Here is a 19,825-nt window from a genome sequence, read left to right as displayed (position 1 = left end):
CAACTTTTCTGTTTAAAGTATTACAAAATAAAAAGTACTGCAGGGGCATGCTCACATGGCTTTGAGGGGAGAAAAATCAAATACATGTATTTTGAAATATGTATGGCTATTTCACGCGGCATTTAACCTGATGCAACAACTTAAAACATATTCAAATAACTCACTCACCCATTGAACGGAAGCCTTGCCTGGGTCTGGATACCAGGTGTTCCGGTAAAGTTGGAGTTGCTTGCTATAGACACATAGGAAGACTGCTGGAGCTACATATAAAGAAAGGTAATTTCAGACCCTGTTTACAAAAATGGACAATATTCCTAAATATAATGATGGGGAAGAAGCACAAAATCACCTCTTAAAATAGGAATAACAGAATGGAAAATTTCATACAAAAATACTTACTACCTCATGGAGCTCTTTTAAAGACCAAAAACTAATACCAGAGGTAAAAAACAATGTGAACATTTTAAAGTACTACAGGGCACAAATGGGAGAAATTCTTTCACAGAGGAATAATTGTATCAAAATTAGAAAATTCTCAGTGAATGTCCTGAAAATACTATAGTAACTTGTATCGGCAAGAAAAATGCAATGTGTCTACTTGCAAATAAACTGGGGTCATTTATCACAAGTTACAGAAATGAGAAGTTATATGCATAATAATTAAGTTTCTATTTCATACTCATTCTAAGAAAAGAGATGCTAATGATACAAATACTGAACACTAATTTTTTCAACCAGTACCCAGATATTATACTCCAAAGTACATTTCTTTAAAGTACACAGAAAAATCTGACTCTCTCTTATAATCTGAGTACATCAAAACTGAACAACAGCTTAGAAAAGTAAGCTGTTTACTTTAGAAGAGTAAAAGTGTTAACTGCTGTGTTATGTCTGACTCTTTGTGACCCTATGGACTGTAGCCCACAAGGTTCCTCCGTCCATGGAATTCTCCAGGCAAGAATACTGGACTGGGTTGCCACTCACTTCTCCAGAGGATCTTCCTAACCCAGGGATAGAACCTGAGTCTCCTCAACTGCAGGCAGGTTCTTTACCATCTGAGATACCAGGGATTGATTCTTACACGAGAAGGAAAACTTCTATCTGCTTCCTAGAAAGCAGCAGTCCTAATGAAAGCCAGCTGACTAGACAATGTGGCTCTGATGCCAAAGATAACCAGACGTCATCTACAGCTGTCATCTAAAGAGGACCAGGTCTGGACAGACAGCTACCAGATACGTCACCTGGAGACACATCTCACAGTTTACTTTCTAAGAACAAGTCAGTGGCATCTTATTCATTACAGTCACAGCCCTTTCTAAACTCACTGGGACGGCTCATCTTGACTCAACCTACTTTCTCTTGTATCTACATGATCTCGCCCTCCCACCAAACTGTTCTCAGCTCCAAACTTGTATACAAATCAGGAGCTTGTATACCAGACTTGTGTTGTACATATCTAAATGCTAAAGATATATAAAAATAGACTTGGAAATTTTTATTAACATGTCAAGGTTTTGGGAAGAGTCTTCAACACTGAGTTACATGTTTTTGAGTAGTTTTAGAACGTGACAATGCTAGACACCTTAGACCTGATTAACCTTTCCAAGGAGACTTCCCAGGTGGCACAGGGGTAAAGAACCTGCCTGCCAATGCAGGAGATGTGGGTTCAATCCCTGGGTTGAGAAGATCCCGTGTAGTAGGAAATGACAACCCACTCCAGTATTCTCACCTGGAGAATCCCATGGACAGGGAAGCCTGGAGGGCTACAGTCCATGGGGTCGCAAATAGTCGACTGAGCACACATGCACACATAAGCTTTTTGAAATGCAGTGACTGGATTTTCTGCCCATACCTGAGTCACATACTGAGCAGGAAGCACTGCGTAGCCCACATTCCCTGTTCCTGGAGCTGGTGCCAGCACAGTGCCTGGTGGCAGGTTCGTGAGGTTTGGCTGGATTTGTGGCAGTGGGGTGGCAGGCATGATGAGCCGCTGCTGTGGCTGGCTGGTGGTGACTATCTGAGAAGTTGGATTGATCGGTTTTGGAACAACCTACAAAGAAAGGCAGTGTATCAGGAACCACAAAAATAAATTTCATAGCTTCTCAATTCAGTTGAAATCTCTTAGACTTAGGGGATTAAAAGGTCCAAACCATTATACAGAAATAAGCTACAAGGGTATATTGTACAACACAGGGAATATACCCAACATTTTATAGTAACTAGAAATGGAGTATACTATTACAAACTGTGAATCACTATACTGTATACCTGTAACATATAATATTGTATATCAACTCTGCTTTAATAAAAATACATAAATAAATCTTTTCTTAACTTTCAATTCTAGAGGTAACCTTCTGTTTGGGAGAGACTGAGAGAAGTGGCGTGACACTCACTTGTTTGACTGTCTGCGCTGAGACGAGTGGGACGGACATCCGCACTGGGGTGGTGTTAACAACAACTGGTTTAGCTTTGTAAAAAGGAGGGAGGAAAAGGACAGTTTATTTACAGAAAATAGTTGTTTAAAACATTTAAGACACTTAGTTCCTTCAGAATATCCTCATGAAAAAGCTTAAATAATTCCACTGGTTTCCTATTTGGAAGAATCTTTAACCAAGAGAGTTATTTTCAAAATTCTTTAACCCATGTACTGGGGAACTTACATCTAAGATAGCTCTAGTCTGCCTGCTTTATGAGGGACTGTCTGTCGTTTAAGATACTCTGAAAATATTTCAGCCTGTATTCAGAGGCTATGTAGATTCACTACTAAATCCAGTCAGATGAAATGATGCATAAATTAAAAACTGCCATTCGGGAGCGTGGGTTACCATGCTGTTCTATCTATTTCTATCTCTGTGTTTATATTCAAGCCAGAGAAAATATCATTCTTGTACAATTCATTATTTAGAGTACTACTAAAAGGCAGTATAGCAGGAAGGTTAATAATATCATCCCCTTAGTTCAACTACACTTCAGTAAAAAAATAATTTAAAAAAGTGAACACAGTCTCCTAAGTCATAAGCCAAGATTGGGGGGTTCAAACCCCAATCCTGCTGCTTTCTCACTACTTAAGTTCTCTTTCCTGTATCCTTGCCTGCAGTGTAGGGTAGTATCTCCTTTACAGGGTAAGAGGATTAAATATGTTAATTCATGAAAATTTATTAGAACAGTGCTCAACAAACATCAAGTGCTCAATACATGTTAGTAGCCATTATTGTTACTGGTGTCGTTACAACCCTTGTTACTACACAAATGTCATTGTGGACAGTGTTCCAGGGAAACTACAGTACAAGACACTTGCTCAAAGAGATTATTACATTCAAGCAGAACAGATTAGACAAGTACTCAAATAAAATAAAAATTAATTTTAAAAAAGAGACAGCACCATGGGAGTCCAGAGGAGACGGAACATACATATGCCTGGCAGGGGATGGGAACAGGAGGAGCTGCATCCTATGAAGGACAGAGCCTGAGATGGGTCCTGACCGACGGCCAGGCTGCAGGGAGGGCACGCAGACTGGAGGACGGAGGCTGAGATGGGTCCTGACCAATGGCCAGGCTGTAGGGCGGGCATGCAGACTGGAGGACGGAGCCTGAGATGGGTCCTGACCGAAGGCCAGGCTGCAGGGCAGGCACGAAGACTGGAGGAGGGAGGTCACCGCAGAGGCAGAGCCTGACAAGTGGGGGGCCTGATGCTGGAAAGCTTCACATCTGAAGCTTCTCTTCACAAAATGCTTGGAAACAGACAAGTCTGGCTGGGACTAGGGGTTAAAAGTAGGTTGCTGCTGCTGCTGCTAAGTCGCTTCAGTTATGTCAGACTCTGTGCAACCCCCGAGACGGCAGCCTACCAGGCTCCCCTGTCCCTGGGATTCTCCAGGCAAGAACACTGGAGTGGGTTGCCATTTCCTTCTAAAAGTAGTCTAGTGCTGGCAAAAAAAAACAAAAGGCGCCTGACTCTGGCTGTTTTGTTGAAGGTTTTGAATGTCAGGGCACAGATCTATATGCGTCGTCTGTGTTTTTAATTCCGTAGGCGATCGGAAGTTTCTGAGCACTGTGATGTAAAGAAACGCTACTGGAAGAGCACAGAGGGAAGCGGTCCGTGGCAGCAGCACGTAAAACCCAACAGAGCTGTGAGGGGCAAAGGCAGTCGGACGAGTACAGAGCCCGAGAGCCTGACCTGGGGTGAGGGCACTGGGAGTGGAAAGGAGGGGAGAGCTGAAAAGTCAGGGTGGCAGGGAAAGGATGGAGAGAGGTGTAAGCACAAGGGAAGAAGAGTCAGCCGTCCTGGAACCCTCAAGTGAAAGGGAAAATGGTGGCCATTAGCACGAAACATTCAAGGATGCGCTGACCGGAAGGGAAGATGAAAGCCGACATGGAGCGGTGGCGTGAGATGATGAGATTCAGGAGACAGGCTGGCCCTAGACCTGTATGTTTGGATCAGAAGGCGCACAAGTTCCAATCAAGCCTGCTGCCACTCCCACAGTCTACAGGAGGCACCTGAGAAGACATCCTTCAGGTCTTACTTACACCAAAGACCTAGGGCCTGCGATGAGAGAGGCTGAGATAATAAACTGCTGTGGACACTGAGACAAACTGTTCTGAACAGTAAAGAACAGACTTCCTTGAACAGAAAGGCTGTTAACAATGTTAAGAGGGTTTTCTTTGTTCTTGTCTTTTTTACTTTTGGTCGGGATGGAAGGGTTGATGGCTGAAGACAAAAGTTGAGAGCCCTGGAAGAACACGAGACGAGAGAGAGTACTCTGATCTGAAAGGGCGCAGGCCTCCTCAGCAAGGTAACAAACTAGGGAGGAGGGGGGAGGTGGAAAAGGGAGAGACCTCCAGAAAGAGTGCGCGGTCAGTGCGGGGGGGCTGCGCTGTCTCTGAATATACTAAACATCACTAAACTGCCCCGTGTTTAACATAAGGATCAATCCTATGGTAGATCTGAATTGTATCTCGAAAAAGTTGCTATATGAAAAAAGTGTATGACCATGAATTACAGGAGCAGTGACACCTGACACCCGAATTGAAACTGTTTCCTATTCTGATTTGATTTTAATACAGGTTAGACTGGTCTCAGCGATACTATGAAGAATTAAAAGATGAATTAAAAAGAAATTAAAAGCCTGAATTCATGCCTGGGACATTGAAGAGGGGGCTCTCTACACCACCTGTTCCTTGAAAAGGCGACGCTGGTCACTGCTCCATGAGTGTGCCAGCAGTGATTTGGGGGCAAGTGCACAGAAATGCAGGAACTTTCCTGGTGGGCTGTGAGATGACGGGGAAGGAGTGTGCATCTTGCCCTTATTCACCTCCCACGGGAGACGTGAGTGGATCTCATTTGGATTAGGACAGCGGGAGTGTCCCCACGTGTGCACACACACATGCATGCACACACTAGCATGCACACATGTACACACACACAGCTGGAAAACGTGGGATCTCTAGGTTTACATTAGCTTGGCATCTGCATGCTGGGTTTTGACTGAAAATCTGGAGAATGGAGAAAACAGAAAACACAGTGGCCAGAAAAAAAGAACATGATCAAATATACACGGTGGGGATGGTCATACTGACGTCACACGTCTTAGTCAACAGTCGAGGTTTCTCCTCCTCAACTTTTGAGCTTGGTCCCACATTATCCCTACTGCAGCTTCCACAGAAGTTGGCATAATCTTTAATGTTTTGGTCTTCAATAGGAATTCTGAAGAATCCTTTTAAAATAGTCTCCTTCAAAACTTCAGAAACCATACCTGCTTTGAGGGCTTTTAGTTTCTTAAGTTGATTTCCTCCCTCACCAAGACTGTAGATTATATTTTAAAGAGGTTAATTAACCAAGCAATCTTCTGGGTCCTTCTATTGTGCTATCTGCCATCCAGCCAGCAATTAACAGGGCAGAACCTTTGACTACTGGTATGGCTTTGATGGGAAAATGAACAAGATGAGCCCAGTTCCCTTTGGCTTTTAAGTAAATCCCTCATAGGGAATCCAGCCTTTAGAAAGATTTTAGCATGTTTCAAGAACTGGAGTAACTATTTAGTATATCTCTAACGAAAACAGAGGCATTAATTCGTTATTCCTATGAAATAATATCTTTTACATACACCCAGATCTTCCATGGGATAGGAGAGAAAGACAAAAAGAGGAAAACTGGGTGAACAGAAGGGAAACATCATGGGTGGCATATGTATGCAAGTAGTGGGGAAGAGGGAATAGACAGATGTGAAGGACATGGGGGGAGGGGACAGAGAGAGAGACTGAAGGTAAGCAAAAAGGAAGCTGTGGGGAAGGAGGAGGGGTGCGGAACCGCAAGGAGGCAAAGAACAGAGAAGCAGAGGGAAGCAGAGAGACAGATGTAGGTGGGGAAAGAAGGAACCAGTACACACACCAGAATTATGAAACACCCAACTCATTCCTCTACTCTTCCTAGATCTTCAGCTTCCTCTTCTGCTCACAACAAAGACTTATTCTCGATGACGAATCAATCAGTGTTAAGTCACACTAGAAGTGGAAGCTCAGCATATTTGCATACATACAAACACACAAACATAAAATATAACCAACTGTATCTAGTGACTGCTTTATATCGTTATGATATCTAAGAAAACTGTAGCACTAAGCAGCACTTCCTAAGTAATGAGAGAATATAAACTTGACTCCTTTAGTCACCAGTACATGCAAATGTCATTTTTCCTCTCATTAAGAACACTATAATTATAGAAGACTTTCTTTCATAATCAGTTTAAAGAGAGAACAGAAAACATAATTACTTGAGGTGTCTAATTTTAATAGAATACACACCGAAATACTATTTCCCTAATGCATCTTCCATTTTCTCCCATCAGTAATTTATAAAACAAGTTTTTGCTTCCACTTTCCCTTAGACTTACATGAACGAGCTATTAGCAATGGACAGCTCCAACCCTCTGATCCCTTAATAAAAATGAAGGAGCAAACAAATGGTCTTTAATCCGTCTAGCTACATCCAATAAACAACACATCATTCACCTGCCATTTGACACTGATGGAATATGCAGTGATCTTCCAAGGAAAAAAATTAGACCCTAAATATAAGCTGTCCTGATCCTTTCAGTTTCAATTTCTTAACAAGTAGATAAATGTGGATAAAGGTTATATGTGTGAATCTGTGTATGTACATCAGGCAGCTGGAAGGATTGAGTACAAACAGAAGTAGGACTACTAACAGGAATACTTGCCAGGAAAAACACAATTGAGCAAAATAACATTTTAACTGATTTTCATTATCAATTCAAAGTACATAAAGGATGAAGTACATACTAATCATTTATACCTTGCCTACTGGTCATTTCAACTGACCCCAAACCCTGTGTAGACAGCTTTGTCATTTAGTAAAAAAGATTATAAATAATTGGGTTCCCTTTAAATCAATCCCACTGGCATAATGGTAGGTTTTTAAATCAGCAATCAAATGGCTACCCACAAACTGATAAATAATCATCTGGTATTACAGCACACTATGTATCAGTTTCTAGCAGAACAAAATACTATAGTTATATACAACTGGGATATATTCTATTTCACTGCCTTCTGCAACAGCTGCTGATTCAAACTCTCAGCTGAAATGCCTGCTTAATCAGGATTTCAGCAAGAAAAGGATCACTTCCTATGATAAGGTTTAAAACATTCATTAGTGTTTTTTAAAAAAAACGGTTACCAACCTTGCTGGAGAGGCTGAGTGTTTGTACTGGGATTCTGACTAACTGGCTGGGTTGAGCTACTGGCTGTTGTGGCAGTAACAAGTCGGACATAATGAAACTTGCTTCCAGGCACTTGAATCTGCTGGACATTGGGAGCAGTTGCCAGAGGAATAATTGTCTTAAATTGTGATGTGCTCACGCCTCCAACAGTGATGGTCTGCACAGTTGATTTCACTGCCTATTAAACAATACAACATGGCTATCATTAATCTGGGATTTCACTTTCCTACCCCTTGGCACTTATGACAATTGCTCAGTAAAAGAGTATGTTCCTGAATTGCATCAACAGCTGTTGAAAGGAATGACCTGTTCAAAGAGAAATGAATAGTAATGAAAACACCAGTGTAACCAAAATCAGTGAGTTCTACCTTCCATCTCTAGTAGTTAACTTCCTTGACAGTCTAGGTCAGATGACTTGCTATGAAGAAACTACTGTGTAAATTACAAGCACTCATACAGTTTTGTTAATATCAGGTAAAATTTGTAAGAAAAAGATTATTTTAAAACTTACAGAAATAAGCCTCATTTTCAACACAGACAAAAAAAGGACACAGATATTTGGTTTTATTGCTACCCACCAAATTAACTATGGCAAATTTCATATTCACATGTCCTAAAGGAGAAAGAAATCAAAAGAAAAGCCTTCATTAAATCTAGCCAATTCTGGAAGGCATATATATATATAAAACATCCCACAGATACAACTGTACCCACTAGCCTATGGGCAGAAGGCCAAACTCAGTCCAAAATTACAACTATATTTTGGTTGGTCTAGGGAAACTAATTTTAGATGATTCAGATCTAAGTCAATATAATCATTTAAAATCCTTTCCTTCAGTCCAACAAAAAAGCAATGTGACTCTCCAAAAAGCTAAATGAAACATCAAAGGCAGAAAAGAACAAAAGTCTTTTAAGATGTCTCCAATTAATGTTTAACCAATGTACAACAGGCTGTCATACAAAGAAAGGGTCCAGACAAAATTCTCTAACTAGTTCTATGGTACTATTTGATAAGAATTACACCCCCACCTATTCTTCAAACAGCCCTCATGCTAAAAGACAGGTGACATGAGGGAGGTAGCCCAAATTCATTCTATGGATAACAATTCATGAGAGAATAGTTCTGAAGAATTTGACCATTTTCATAAAAGTACAGGGAAAAAGGAAGAGTGTCACTTTAGTTTGGCAACTCTCCAAGTAGTAGTCAAAGTACATTACTTCAGCATAAAATAATTCACAATTATCACTAGGCAGAGGCACCACAAAGCAGATTTAAAATAAAGATAAAACAGGTTGATGGTCAGTGAGTTAAATGAAAATATAAAGCTTAAAAAAATGTATACATATGGAAGCTACTTAAGAGTCAAGCAACCTATGAGTCAGGTGTATAATGATGCAAGAGACATTATCTTTGGGACATCAACTCTAAAGGGAAAAAGAACATTATTTTAAGAAACAAGGCAGGGGAAAGAGGGGGAGGATAGATAAACTATGGATTTGGGATTAACAAATACATGTTACTCTATATGAAATGAACAACAAAGACCTACTGTATAGCACAGGGGACTATATTCAATATCTGACAATAACTCATCAGGGAAGATGATCTGAAAAAGAATAGATACATACATGTATAACTGACTCACTTTGTTGTACACTTGAAACTAACACAACACTGTAAGTGAACTATATTTCAATTAACATTCATCTTTAATAAAAAAGAAAAATTTTGTTACAGAAACAAGGTGCTTCAGATATAATAATTAAATTTACTGCATACTTAATACACACAGAGGGCAGTGCTTCTGAAAACACTAAGATTATCGAATTTGAATCTAACAATCACATTAGGAGCTAGGTACAGCAAGCCGCAAATATGGGGGCTGGTTTAGATAAGTTTGCACAGTATACTGTGTTTCCAACTCTACTTTCAATTTTTTTTTTTTTTTCTTTTGGCTCACCACACAGCTTTCAAGATCTTGGTTCCCTGACCAAGGATCGAACTTGGGCCATGGCAGTGAAAACGCTGAATCCTAACCACTTCACTGCCAGAGAATTCTCTCAATTTCTCTAAACTTCACACTACAACTCTTACATGCTGTATATAACTGGGTCTCTGAGGACAAAATCAGATCTGACTATATTTTTTATCAGTATACATCTATTTACATCTAACAGTTAAATAACTATGTGGATTTAAATCTACCATTGAACTAATCCCTATCTGAACATCCTGTCCTCTTCTGTCCCTTTTCCTCTCTTTTTTTGCCTGCTTTAGGGTTAAATGTTTTATTATTTATTTCCCCCATGGTAGTTTGTTATTTATATATAGTTACTATTTTTATATAGTATTACCCTAGAGACTACAATGTTCAATGTTGGAATTAAATCAGTACTTTAAATATCACCCAGACAACGGAAGAACCACAGAACACTAACATCATTTATTCCTGCCCCATCTTTGTGTTACAAAAATATGTAAATATTTTTAAATTCTCCATTTAATTGAAACTCTGTAAGATATTAATTTAAATATACCCACAAATGTACCCTTTCCATCCTTTCTATACTCTTTCTCTGCTTCCATTTGGGATTGTTTTCCTTCTGCCTAAAGAACTCACTTTAGGATTTCCTTAAGTACTGGTCTGCTGAGAAATTCTCTACTCTTTGTTTCTCAAAAAATATTTAATCCTTTTTGTTTAATCTGTATCTCTTTTGCTGACAAACTCATCTACTGAATTCTTAATCTGTTTTAAGCTTTCAGTTTGAAAATACTCATCTGATCCCTTTTATAGCTTTTAATTCCCTGCTGGAGTTCTTTGTCTTGTTAAATTGTTGTTCAGTCACAAAGTCGTGTCTAACTCTTTGCAACCCCATGGGCTGCAGCACACCAGGTTTCCTGTCCTTCACTGTCTCCTGGAGTTTGTTCAAACTCATGTCCATTGAGTCAGTGATGCCATCCAACCACCTCATCTCCTGTTGCCCCCTTCTCCTCCTGCCTTCAGTCTTTCCCAGCATCAGGGTCACCTCCAATGAGTCGGTTCTTTGCATCAGGTGGCCAAAGAACTGGAGCTTGAGCTTCAGTGTGTCCTTCCAATGAATGTTCAGGGTTGATTTCCTTTAAGACTGACTGGTTTGATCTCCCTGCTTGTCCAAAGGACTCTCAAGACTTTTCTCTAGCATCCCAGTTTGAGAGTGTCAATTCTTCGGAACTCAGCCTTCTCTGTGGTCCAACTCTAACACCCACACATGACTAATGGAAAAACCACAGCTTTTGACTACACAGACCTTGTTGGCAATGTGATGTCTCTGGTTTTTAATATGCTGTCTAGGTTTGTCACAGCTTTTAAATTCCTGAATATATTAATCTTAGTTATTTAAAAAGCCAATCTGATAATTATACTACCTATACCTGTTCTGAATACTTTGGTTGCCTGATACGCTTAATGATTTTTGACTGAGTACCAGGCACTGTTTATGAAAAATTAAGTAAATAATTTGAGGCTCAGAATGTTTTTGTTTTCCTCCAGAAAGCATTCAAGTCAGCTTCTGGCAGGCAGTTAAGAGTAGGGGCAGGTTCACTCCTCCCCCGACTAGGACTCCAGGCTTTACCTAGCTTCCTTCTCCTTTTGGGGGCCTGAACCCAAAGTTTTGTCCTTGAGGCCTGTAAGACTGAAGGTCTGTTCAGCTCCTCAACTCTCTGGGACCACTTTGCGCTTTTCTTCTCAGTCTCTCAGCCACACCTCACAAATGCCCTAAGACAAAGGGTCACACTGAACACCAGGCGACTTCTCTAGGCTTCCCTTGACTTCAAGATGGTGACCTATAAGGTTCTGGGTCCCTTGGTGGGTCTCCAATGCTTTCAAACGAATTTTACAAATACGTTTTCTTTTTAGTTGTTCTTGGTGGGATGGTTGGTCTTCACAAGCTAGTTTCGTATAGTCAAAAACAGAACATCCAGACTGAGTTTTAATCTTGGTTCCAACAGTACCTAGGTGAGTGACCTTATGCAAGTAACTTAGCTTCTCTGAGCTAAGTTTCCTTATTTGAAAATCTGAAAATGGCACCTTTCACATAGGATTGTTATAAGAATTAACTGAGTTAAATTATATGAGGTACAAACAGTAACTAATCACATATTATTGATATAACACTAAAAAAATGTGAACTGCTATTTGTATTATCATTATGCCCATTATAGATGGAGAAACTGAAGCTCAGATAGATTTAGTTAACTTCCCCAAGTTCACATAGCTAAGAGCAGCTGAGTTAGGGTTTGAACCAGAGCCAACTCTGAAGCCCATTTTCTTAAGTTAAGACATTGTAATGCCTCCTACTGTAGACATTTGGACTTCCCTGGTGGCTCAGATGGTGAGGAATCCACCTGCAATGTGGGAGACCAGGGTTAGATCCCTGGGTCGGGAAGATCCTCTGGAGAAGGAAATGGCAATCCACTCCAGTATTCTTGCCTGGAGAATCACATGCACAGAGGAGGAGCCTGGCAGGCTACAGTCCATGCAGACTGTAAGTCAGACATGACTTAGCAACTAAACCACCACCACAGAATACTGAATAGAAGTATAAATAGCATTTTAAAAAACTTTTTAATTTTGAAATAACTTTAGATTTCACAAGAAATTACAAAACTAATACAAACTTCCCATATGCACTTTCCCCTCTCCCCAAAAAATCATCTCATATAACCATAGGACGTTATTAAAACCAGGAAATGGACATTTGGTATAATGCTATCAACTAAACCACAGACCAGACCGTACTCAGATTTCATCAGTTTTTATGCACTTTTGTGTATGTACACTAAAGACTGTATAAATTCATGTAACCTACATCACCATCAAGATACAAAATTCTTCCATTACCACCAATAGACTCTACTGCACTTCCCTCTATAGTCACAACCCTAATTCTTGGCAACCACTGAGTAAACTGCATTTTTTAACACCTAAAATAAACTAAGTAACATATCAAAGCTACTAATTTTGTAAAAGACAAAAGCATTTGAATACTACACTTAACTGCTTTAAGAATTCACAAATTGGTACCTTCCTTGGAGAAGCCTGAGAAACTTCATGTGAAGGCATGTCTCACTGAACATACCACATCAGCAGAAAAATAGTTCACATACATTCAGTAAAAATCTTCAGTTATTGTTATTCCTGATTAACCCCACTGACAGTTGGGTTAAAAAGAGAATAATTTATATTCAAACTAGCTACATTTAACATGCATCAGTGGTTGTCCTGAAAAACATGGACTTGATTTTTTTGTACTATTTTTAAGCCATTTTTACTTAAATATCAAGGTAATAATTATACAGGGATATACTTCTTTATTGTTTTCTAATTAGCAAATACCACAAGTCCTTGCTTAATTGAAGATTTTCCTTAAAGGGGGAAAAAAAGGAATAATAAAATACTCTTCTTGTTCTATAAATGAGGATTCTTATTTAGTGAAGTTGGAGATAGACAGAGGGCTCAATCAATATCCAAACCCTGAATTTGTGGGGTTCCATATAAATATGTTGGCTTTTTTTGAGGGGGAGGAGTATACTTTAAAATTTGATTCTGTTTGTAAACACAGCTTAGAAACAAATGTTTGGACATATGAGTTTTGGTTCCAGTTTGTCTCAATCTTGTGCATACTCTGTCAAGCAACCTAATGCTTCTTTATAACTTTGTCTCTATCTGTGCAGGGTAGAATGTTACCACTGAATGAAATTCTTATACTGCTTTGGGACATCTACACAAATCTCCTTGTTTTGAACAGATATTAAGATACTATTTGTTTAATCTACTGCAAAATCAGAATAATAACTTTCCTCAATGCTGGTTGGGTACCACTTACTAAAGTTTGTTCTTTAAACTTGTTGTTCTTTAAAGCTTGTTCTTTAACATAAGCTCTTCAAGATCAGGTAGTACATAAAACAATCTACTTTTATCACATTAATTATGAAGCCCTGAGGTAAACAAAGTTAGACAAAGCCCTTTGCTATGGGAATTCTTAAGAGTCTTTAATATGCCAACGAGCATGACAGATCTCCTAGATGGGTATGGTGTATGTTTCCCAAACTTATTTAAAAACTGCCAAGACCAATGTCAAGGACCGTACCACCTCCTATGTTTTCTTCTAGGAGTTTTATACTTTCAGGTCTTACATACAAGTCTTTAATCCACTTTGAGTTAAATTTTGTGTGTGGTACAAGGGAGTGGTTCAGTTTCATTCTTTTGCATGTAGCTGTCAGGTTTCCCAATATCCACCATATATTCTTGGCTCCTTTTTTACAAATTAATTGATTACAAATTAATTGATCACATACACATGAGTTTATCTCTGGGCTCTCTATTGTGTTCCACTGATCAATTTTTCTGTGTTTATACCAATACCACACTGTTTTGACTATTACAGTTTTATAATATAGTTTGAAATTAGGAATTTATAGGGTTCCATCTTAATATGCTTTTCAGAAATTTGTGACAGAATGTTTATAGACCTTATCATCATGGAAAAACTATGTTTATATTATCCTAATTTCCAAACTTAAGGTTACTAAAATAAACCTACCAATTTGAAAGCTTTAAAATGCTTTCAAGCTATAAGAAACAAATGAGAAAATGAGAAAAGATAGATATTATAAATATTACATGACTAAAGACAGAGTCAAACCTTGGAATGGATACTAGAACTTTTGGCACTAATGTACTGACTGGTGAAATATTACAAAAAAGATGTAAGGTGTTCATTTGCCAGTTTTTCATGGATATTAACCTAATTTATGCTTTATTCACAGTTACAGTGACAAAGATAAGTAATTTAAATGTGATGTGTTAGAATCTATGGGAGCATTCAAGAAAAGGGTCAAATGACCATATCAGGCAAGTTTAGACAATGTGATTTAGGAGGCAGCAGTCTTATAAAAACCAGAAAGCAGGGAATCCCCTCGTGGTTCAGTGTTTAGGACTCCGTGCTTCCACCCTAGGTGTAGCAGCTATTTTTAAATTTTATGCCTCAAAAGACACTGTCAACAGAGTAAAATGGTAACTCACAAAACAGCAGAAAATTTGCAAATCATATGTCTAGTGGGGGGGGTTGAGATCCAAAATATATAGGGAACTTCTAAAATTCAAACAAACCAATTAAAAAATGGGCCAAGAATTTGAACATATATTTCTGCAAAGTATCATCACCTGGTAGTTCAGATGGTAAAGAATCTGCCTGCAGTGCAGGAAACCTGGGTTCGATCCCTGGACAGGAAGATCCCCTGGAGAAGGAAATGACAAACCACTCCAATATTTCTGCCTGGAAAATCCCATGGACAGAGGAGCCTGGTAGGCTACAGTCCTTGGGATCACAAGAGTTGGACACAACTTAGTGACTAAACCATCAGGGCATCATCAATTCAATGGACATGAGTTTCAGCAAACTCCAGGATGAAGTTGCAAAGAGCTGGACACGACTGAGTGACTGGACAACAAAGAAGATATACAATGACCAATAAATACATGAAAAAATACTCGAACATCATTAATCATTAGTGAAAGATGAAAACTACAATGACATACCACCTCACATACACTAGGATGGCTACTATCAGAAAAACAGTGTTGGCAAGAACACAAAGACATGAGAACGCTTGTGCATTGTTGGTGGGAATGTAAAATAGTACAGTTATTGTGATTCCTCAAAAAATTAAATATAGCATTACCATATGATCCAGAAATTCAGCTTCTGGGTATAGACTCCAAAGAACTGAAAGCAGTGCATCAACATGAATTCGCCGTAGGTATACATATGTCCCCTTCTCTTGAACCTCCCTCCCAGCTCCCACCCCTCCTACCCCTCTGGGGGTAGAGCCCCTGTCTGAGTTCCCTGAGCCATACAGCAAATTTCCATTGGCTATCTAGTTTACATATGGTAGTGTATATGCTTCCATGCTTCTTTCTCCATTTGTCTCACCCTCTCCTTCTCCCCCATGTCCACAGCTCTCTTCTCTATGTCTGCATCTCCACTGAAAGTGAAAGTCTCTCAGTCATGTCTGACTCTTTGCAACCCAATGGACTATACAGTCCATGGAATTCTCCAGGTCAGAATACTGGAGTGGGTATTCTTTTCAACCCAGGGATCGAACCCAGGTCTTCTGCATTGCAGGTAGATTCTTTACCAGCTGAGCCACAAGAGAAGCCCAAGAATTCTACAGTGGATAGCCTATCCCTTCTCTAGCAGATCTTCCCAACCCAGGAATCTAACCAGGGTCTCCTGTATTGCAGGCGGATTCTTTACCAGCTGAGCTACCAGGGAATTATATATAATTATAGTTATGCTGCCCTGCAAATAGATTCATCAGTACCATCTTTCTAGATTCCATATATTCACATTAATATATGATACTTGTTTTTCTTTTTTTTACTTCATTCTGTATAATAGGCTCTAGGTTCATATACCTCATTAGAAATGACTCAATTATCCTTCAATTAAAAATAATTTTTTAAAAAAATTCAATAAAAAAGGACCACATTATTAGAGAGATTTTAAAGAAACGAATTCAAAGCAGGGTCTCCAAGAGATATTTGTACACCTAATGTTCATAGTAACGTTAATCATAAGAGCTAATATATAGAAACAATCCAAGTGTCCATCCACAAATGAATATACATACCATGGAGCATTAATCATCTAGCCTTAAAAAGGCAGGAAATTCTGATTGGTGAACCTTGAGGACACTATGCTAAGCGAAATAAGCCAATAACGAGTAAAGGACAAATAATCTATAATCTCAGTTTTATGAAGTAGAGTAGCCAAAATCCCAGTGACAGAAAATAGATTAGTGGCTGTCAAGGGCTAGGAGAGGGGAGAATGGGCACAGAGCCTGAGTTTTCCAAGACGGAAAGTGCTCTGGAGATGGATGGTGGAGAAGACTGCACAACAATATGAATGCACTTAATACCACTGACCTGAACACTTAACATGTATACAAAGATGGCAAATTTCATGCTGTGTGTATTTTACCACAATATAAAAATTAGATGCCCATCCTGCAAGATGTGTTATATAAATCAGTCAGGATCAAACTGGTAGACAGGTGAATATAAATTTAACCATTCCATCATGCTTAAAAAACAAGAATAAATCTATTTGTTCTTGTGCTTAATTTGTAATAAAATATTATATGCAAAATAATTACATAAAAACAGATAATAATTTTTTAATGGATAAATAAAATACTGGGAGTAAGGAAGACTTCCCTAAGCATAGATCAAAAACTCAAAATTCACAACTTAAGACACTATTTTGAAAAATTTAATGTGCAAAATATCTGGCAAGAATACAAAGATGAAACCAACTGAGAAAAAGGTTTGTAACCACACTGATAACAAAGGAGTACTTTACATAACATGCTATGAGCTTGTTTTAGTTTGCAAACAAACAAAAAGACAAACCACCCAAAGAGCATCAGAGTTCAGAGGAAGAGTCCAGAAGACACACAAATATGAAGAATTTTTAAAATATAAATGTTTGAGATCTTTAAATCAGTTATGCTGGCAAACTAAAAATGACTGATAAACAAGAGAGCACAGAAGTAGATCCATACAAACAGAGCAACTGACCTCTGGATAAGGAACAAAGGCGATTCAACGGAGAAAGGTTATTTTCAACAAATGATGCTGGGACAACAGGGCATCCACACACAAAAAGTGACTTTCAATACAGATCTGACATTTTTCACATATGATCACAGACCTAAAAACTATAAAACTAAACGACAAAGCTCATGGAAGATAACAGCAGAAAAGTTAGGTTACCCTGGGTTTGGTGATGACTTGTTTAGATACAATACCAAAAGTACAATCCATGAAAGAAAAAACTGAAGGGTCAAACTTCATTAAAACTGAAAACTTCTGCTCTGTAAAAGACACTGTTAAAAAAAATTAAAAGACAAGCCGAAGACTGGAAGAAAATACCTGCAAAACATATGCTAATGTCTAAAGATACAGGAGTCATCTGAGTTATATTCCAGAAATTCTCAAAATTAAATGGTACCATAGCGATGCAACCAGCAAACTCCAGGCTATGAAAAATATAGGATGTAAACAACTAGATTTTTTTTTTAAAGGGCAAGAGGAAAAAAGGAAGAGGAGGAAAGTAAGGGAAATAGCATTCACTCACAAACTTTTCTGAATCCCAAGTTCAAGCACAGTGTAAAAATTTAGGTGCCTAGGGAAATGTGAATTAACTAGGTATTTAATGGCATTAATGGAATGTGAATAAGTTAAAAGAAAAAGTGTCCCTATCTTTTACATACATAACAAAATACCTACAGATAAAATGACATGATTTACTTTTTAAAAAAGTGGGAAGTGTTACAGATGATAACACAATAGTGGATAATTCCAAAGTTGGATGAAGGGTACACAGGGGTTAATTATACTATTCTAACTTTTTAGCATATTATAAATTTCTATATTAAAAAAGTTTTTAATAATAGTGCAACAGGACCCCAAAGGCATTCAAACATCATTAATTATAAAAGCATAAAAACAAAACCAACATAGTAACATAGAAAAGAAATTCTCTGCTAATGGGTGCTGATATGAGAAACATATTTATCTACAAAGTAACTTAGGCAACTGAATTAATGGGACTAGGAACCTGCAGTCACCCTAACTCTAACTCTTAATCAATCTTGAAACAACCTATGCTAAAGTTTATCAGGAAAACAGATCCCCTTCACTTCAAACTGTACTCACAGGACCATCCCCATTTAAGAGACTCACAGCAAAAGCAGAAGCTATCAACTCCTGAAACCTCTGTCCCAAAAGTGTTCTCTCAACCTCCCAATAACATCATTGCTCATATCTCTTCTTACCTGGATATATGTAAAACAAATTCAAAATCAACTCATGATTCATCTCTACCTGCTTTGAATCCACCACACAAACACTGCCTAATTAGAGACATTTTATAAGTCTTCATTAAATGACAAAATTAAGTCTAAATTTGCTTGGTTTTGAAAATTATCCAAAATTGAACCCTATCTCTATATGTTCTCCACTCCCTGCAAAGGATTACTAATTCCAATCAGAGTCAATCCAATCCAATCTTACTACTCTGTATGCATGTATCTCATAGGTATACATATGTGTACATTATAAGTATTTTTACCTCCAATCCTTCACTCTTGTGGCTGACATCCATTCCAATTCTACCCATTAAAAAAAATCTTAGCTCAGGGATGCCTTCTCTGATCATCCCAACTGCAGCTGAATCCTCTTATATAGGAGTTCATATCATCACTTGAGCTTTTGTAATTTTATACTTTTGTATATCATTTAAAGTCATTTCTGTCACATTCCCTCCCATACCTTCACAGACTTTAGGTCCCACATGTCTATTTTTGCTCTATTTCCCCAAAAAGTACAGCCCCTAACACATGGCAGGTATTGCTGAGTGTAGAATGAAGGAATCCCAGGACTTCTTTTTCTCTTCTCTTTAGTTTCACCTCACCTTGCCTATACACACAACTTAGCACCTATTTCATTGTTTGCTATTATTTTACATGCATTCAATTCTGTCTGACCAACCACCATAAGCTCTTCCATAGTTTCCACAGCCTCAGCACACAGCACACACTGACCTACTGACAGCCATTCACAAACAGAGAAGGAAAGAGTGACTCTGTCTATTTATCGGCTGCAACATGCAGCACGTGGGATCTTAGTTCCCTGACCAGGAATCCAACTTGTACTACCCTGGAAGTGTGGAGACTTGACCACTGGACTGCCAGGGAAGTCTCCAAGAGTGACTCTTAATAACAGGAAATCTTCATTATTGTTCAGCCTTCCAGTTTATTGCCTAATTCACGTCAATTACTTGTGTTAATATAGCACTACTTACTCTGCTGCTAAGTCACTTCAGTCGTGTCCGACTCTGTGCGACCCCATAGACGGCAGCCCACCAAGCTCCCCGGTCCCTGGGATTCTCCAGGCAAGAACACTGGAGTGGGTTGCCATTTCCTTCTCCAATGAAAGGGAAAAGTGAAAGTGAAGTTGCTCAGTCGTGTCCGACTCTTA

The 19,825-nt window shown here is 38.7% G+C and overlaps 1 protein-coding gene across 40 annotated transcripts in view; it reads right to left on the bottom strand.

Moving 5' to 3' along the window:
- LIN54 (lin-54 DREAM MuvB core complex component) overlaps positions 1-19,825 on the bottom strand; it is a 64,393-nt gene that overhangs the window by 8,526 nt on the left and 36,042 nt on the right. For 22 of the 40 annotated variants that reach the window (XM_086405081.1, XM_086405096.1, XM_086405078.1 and 19 more), the window contains 4 exons: positions 7,701-7,917; positions 2,397-2,470; positions 1,853-2,050; positions 169-260 (listed from right to left, as the gene is read on the bottom strand). In XM_086405081.1, the coding sequence (XP_086261207.1) occupies positions 169-260; positions 1,853-2,050; positions 2,397-2,470; positions 7,701-7,917 (581 nt within the window). The remainder of the gene's footprint in view (positions 1-168; positions 261-1,852; positions 2,051-2,396; positions 2,471-7,700; positions 7,918-19,825) is intronic. The other 18 variants (XR_015165226.1, XM_086405113.1, XM_086405088.1 and 15 more) reach the window with 1 other exon arrangement.

This window comes from Bos grunniens, chromosome 6 (genome assembly GCF_055505025.1).
Source record: "Bos grunniens cultivar Pamir isolate PY7600 chromosome 6, Bosgru_T2T1.0, whole genome shotgun sequence".
Classification (NCBI taxonomy): Eukaryota; Metazoa; Chordata; class Mammalia; order Artiodactyla; family Bovidae; genus Bos; species Bos grunniens.
This window is presented reverse-complemented; position numbering and strand designations above follow the sequence as displayed.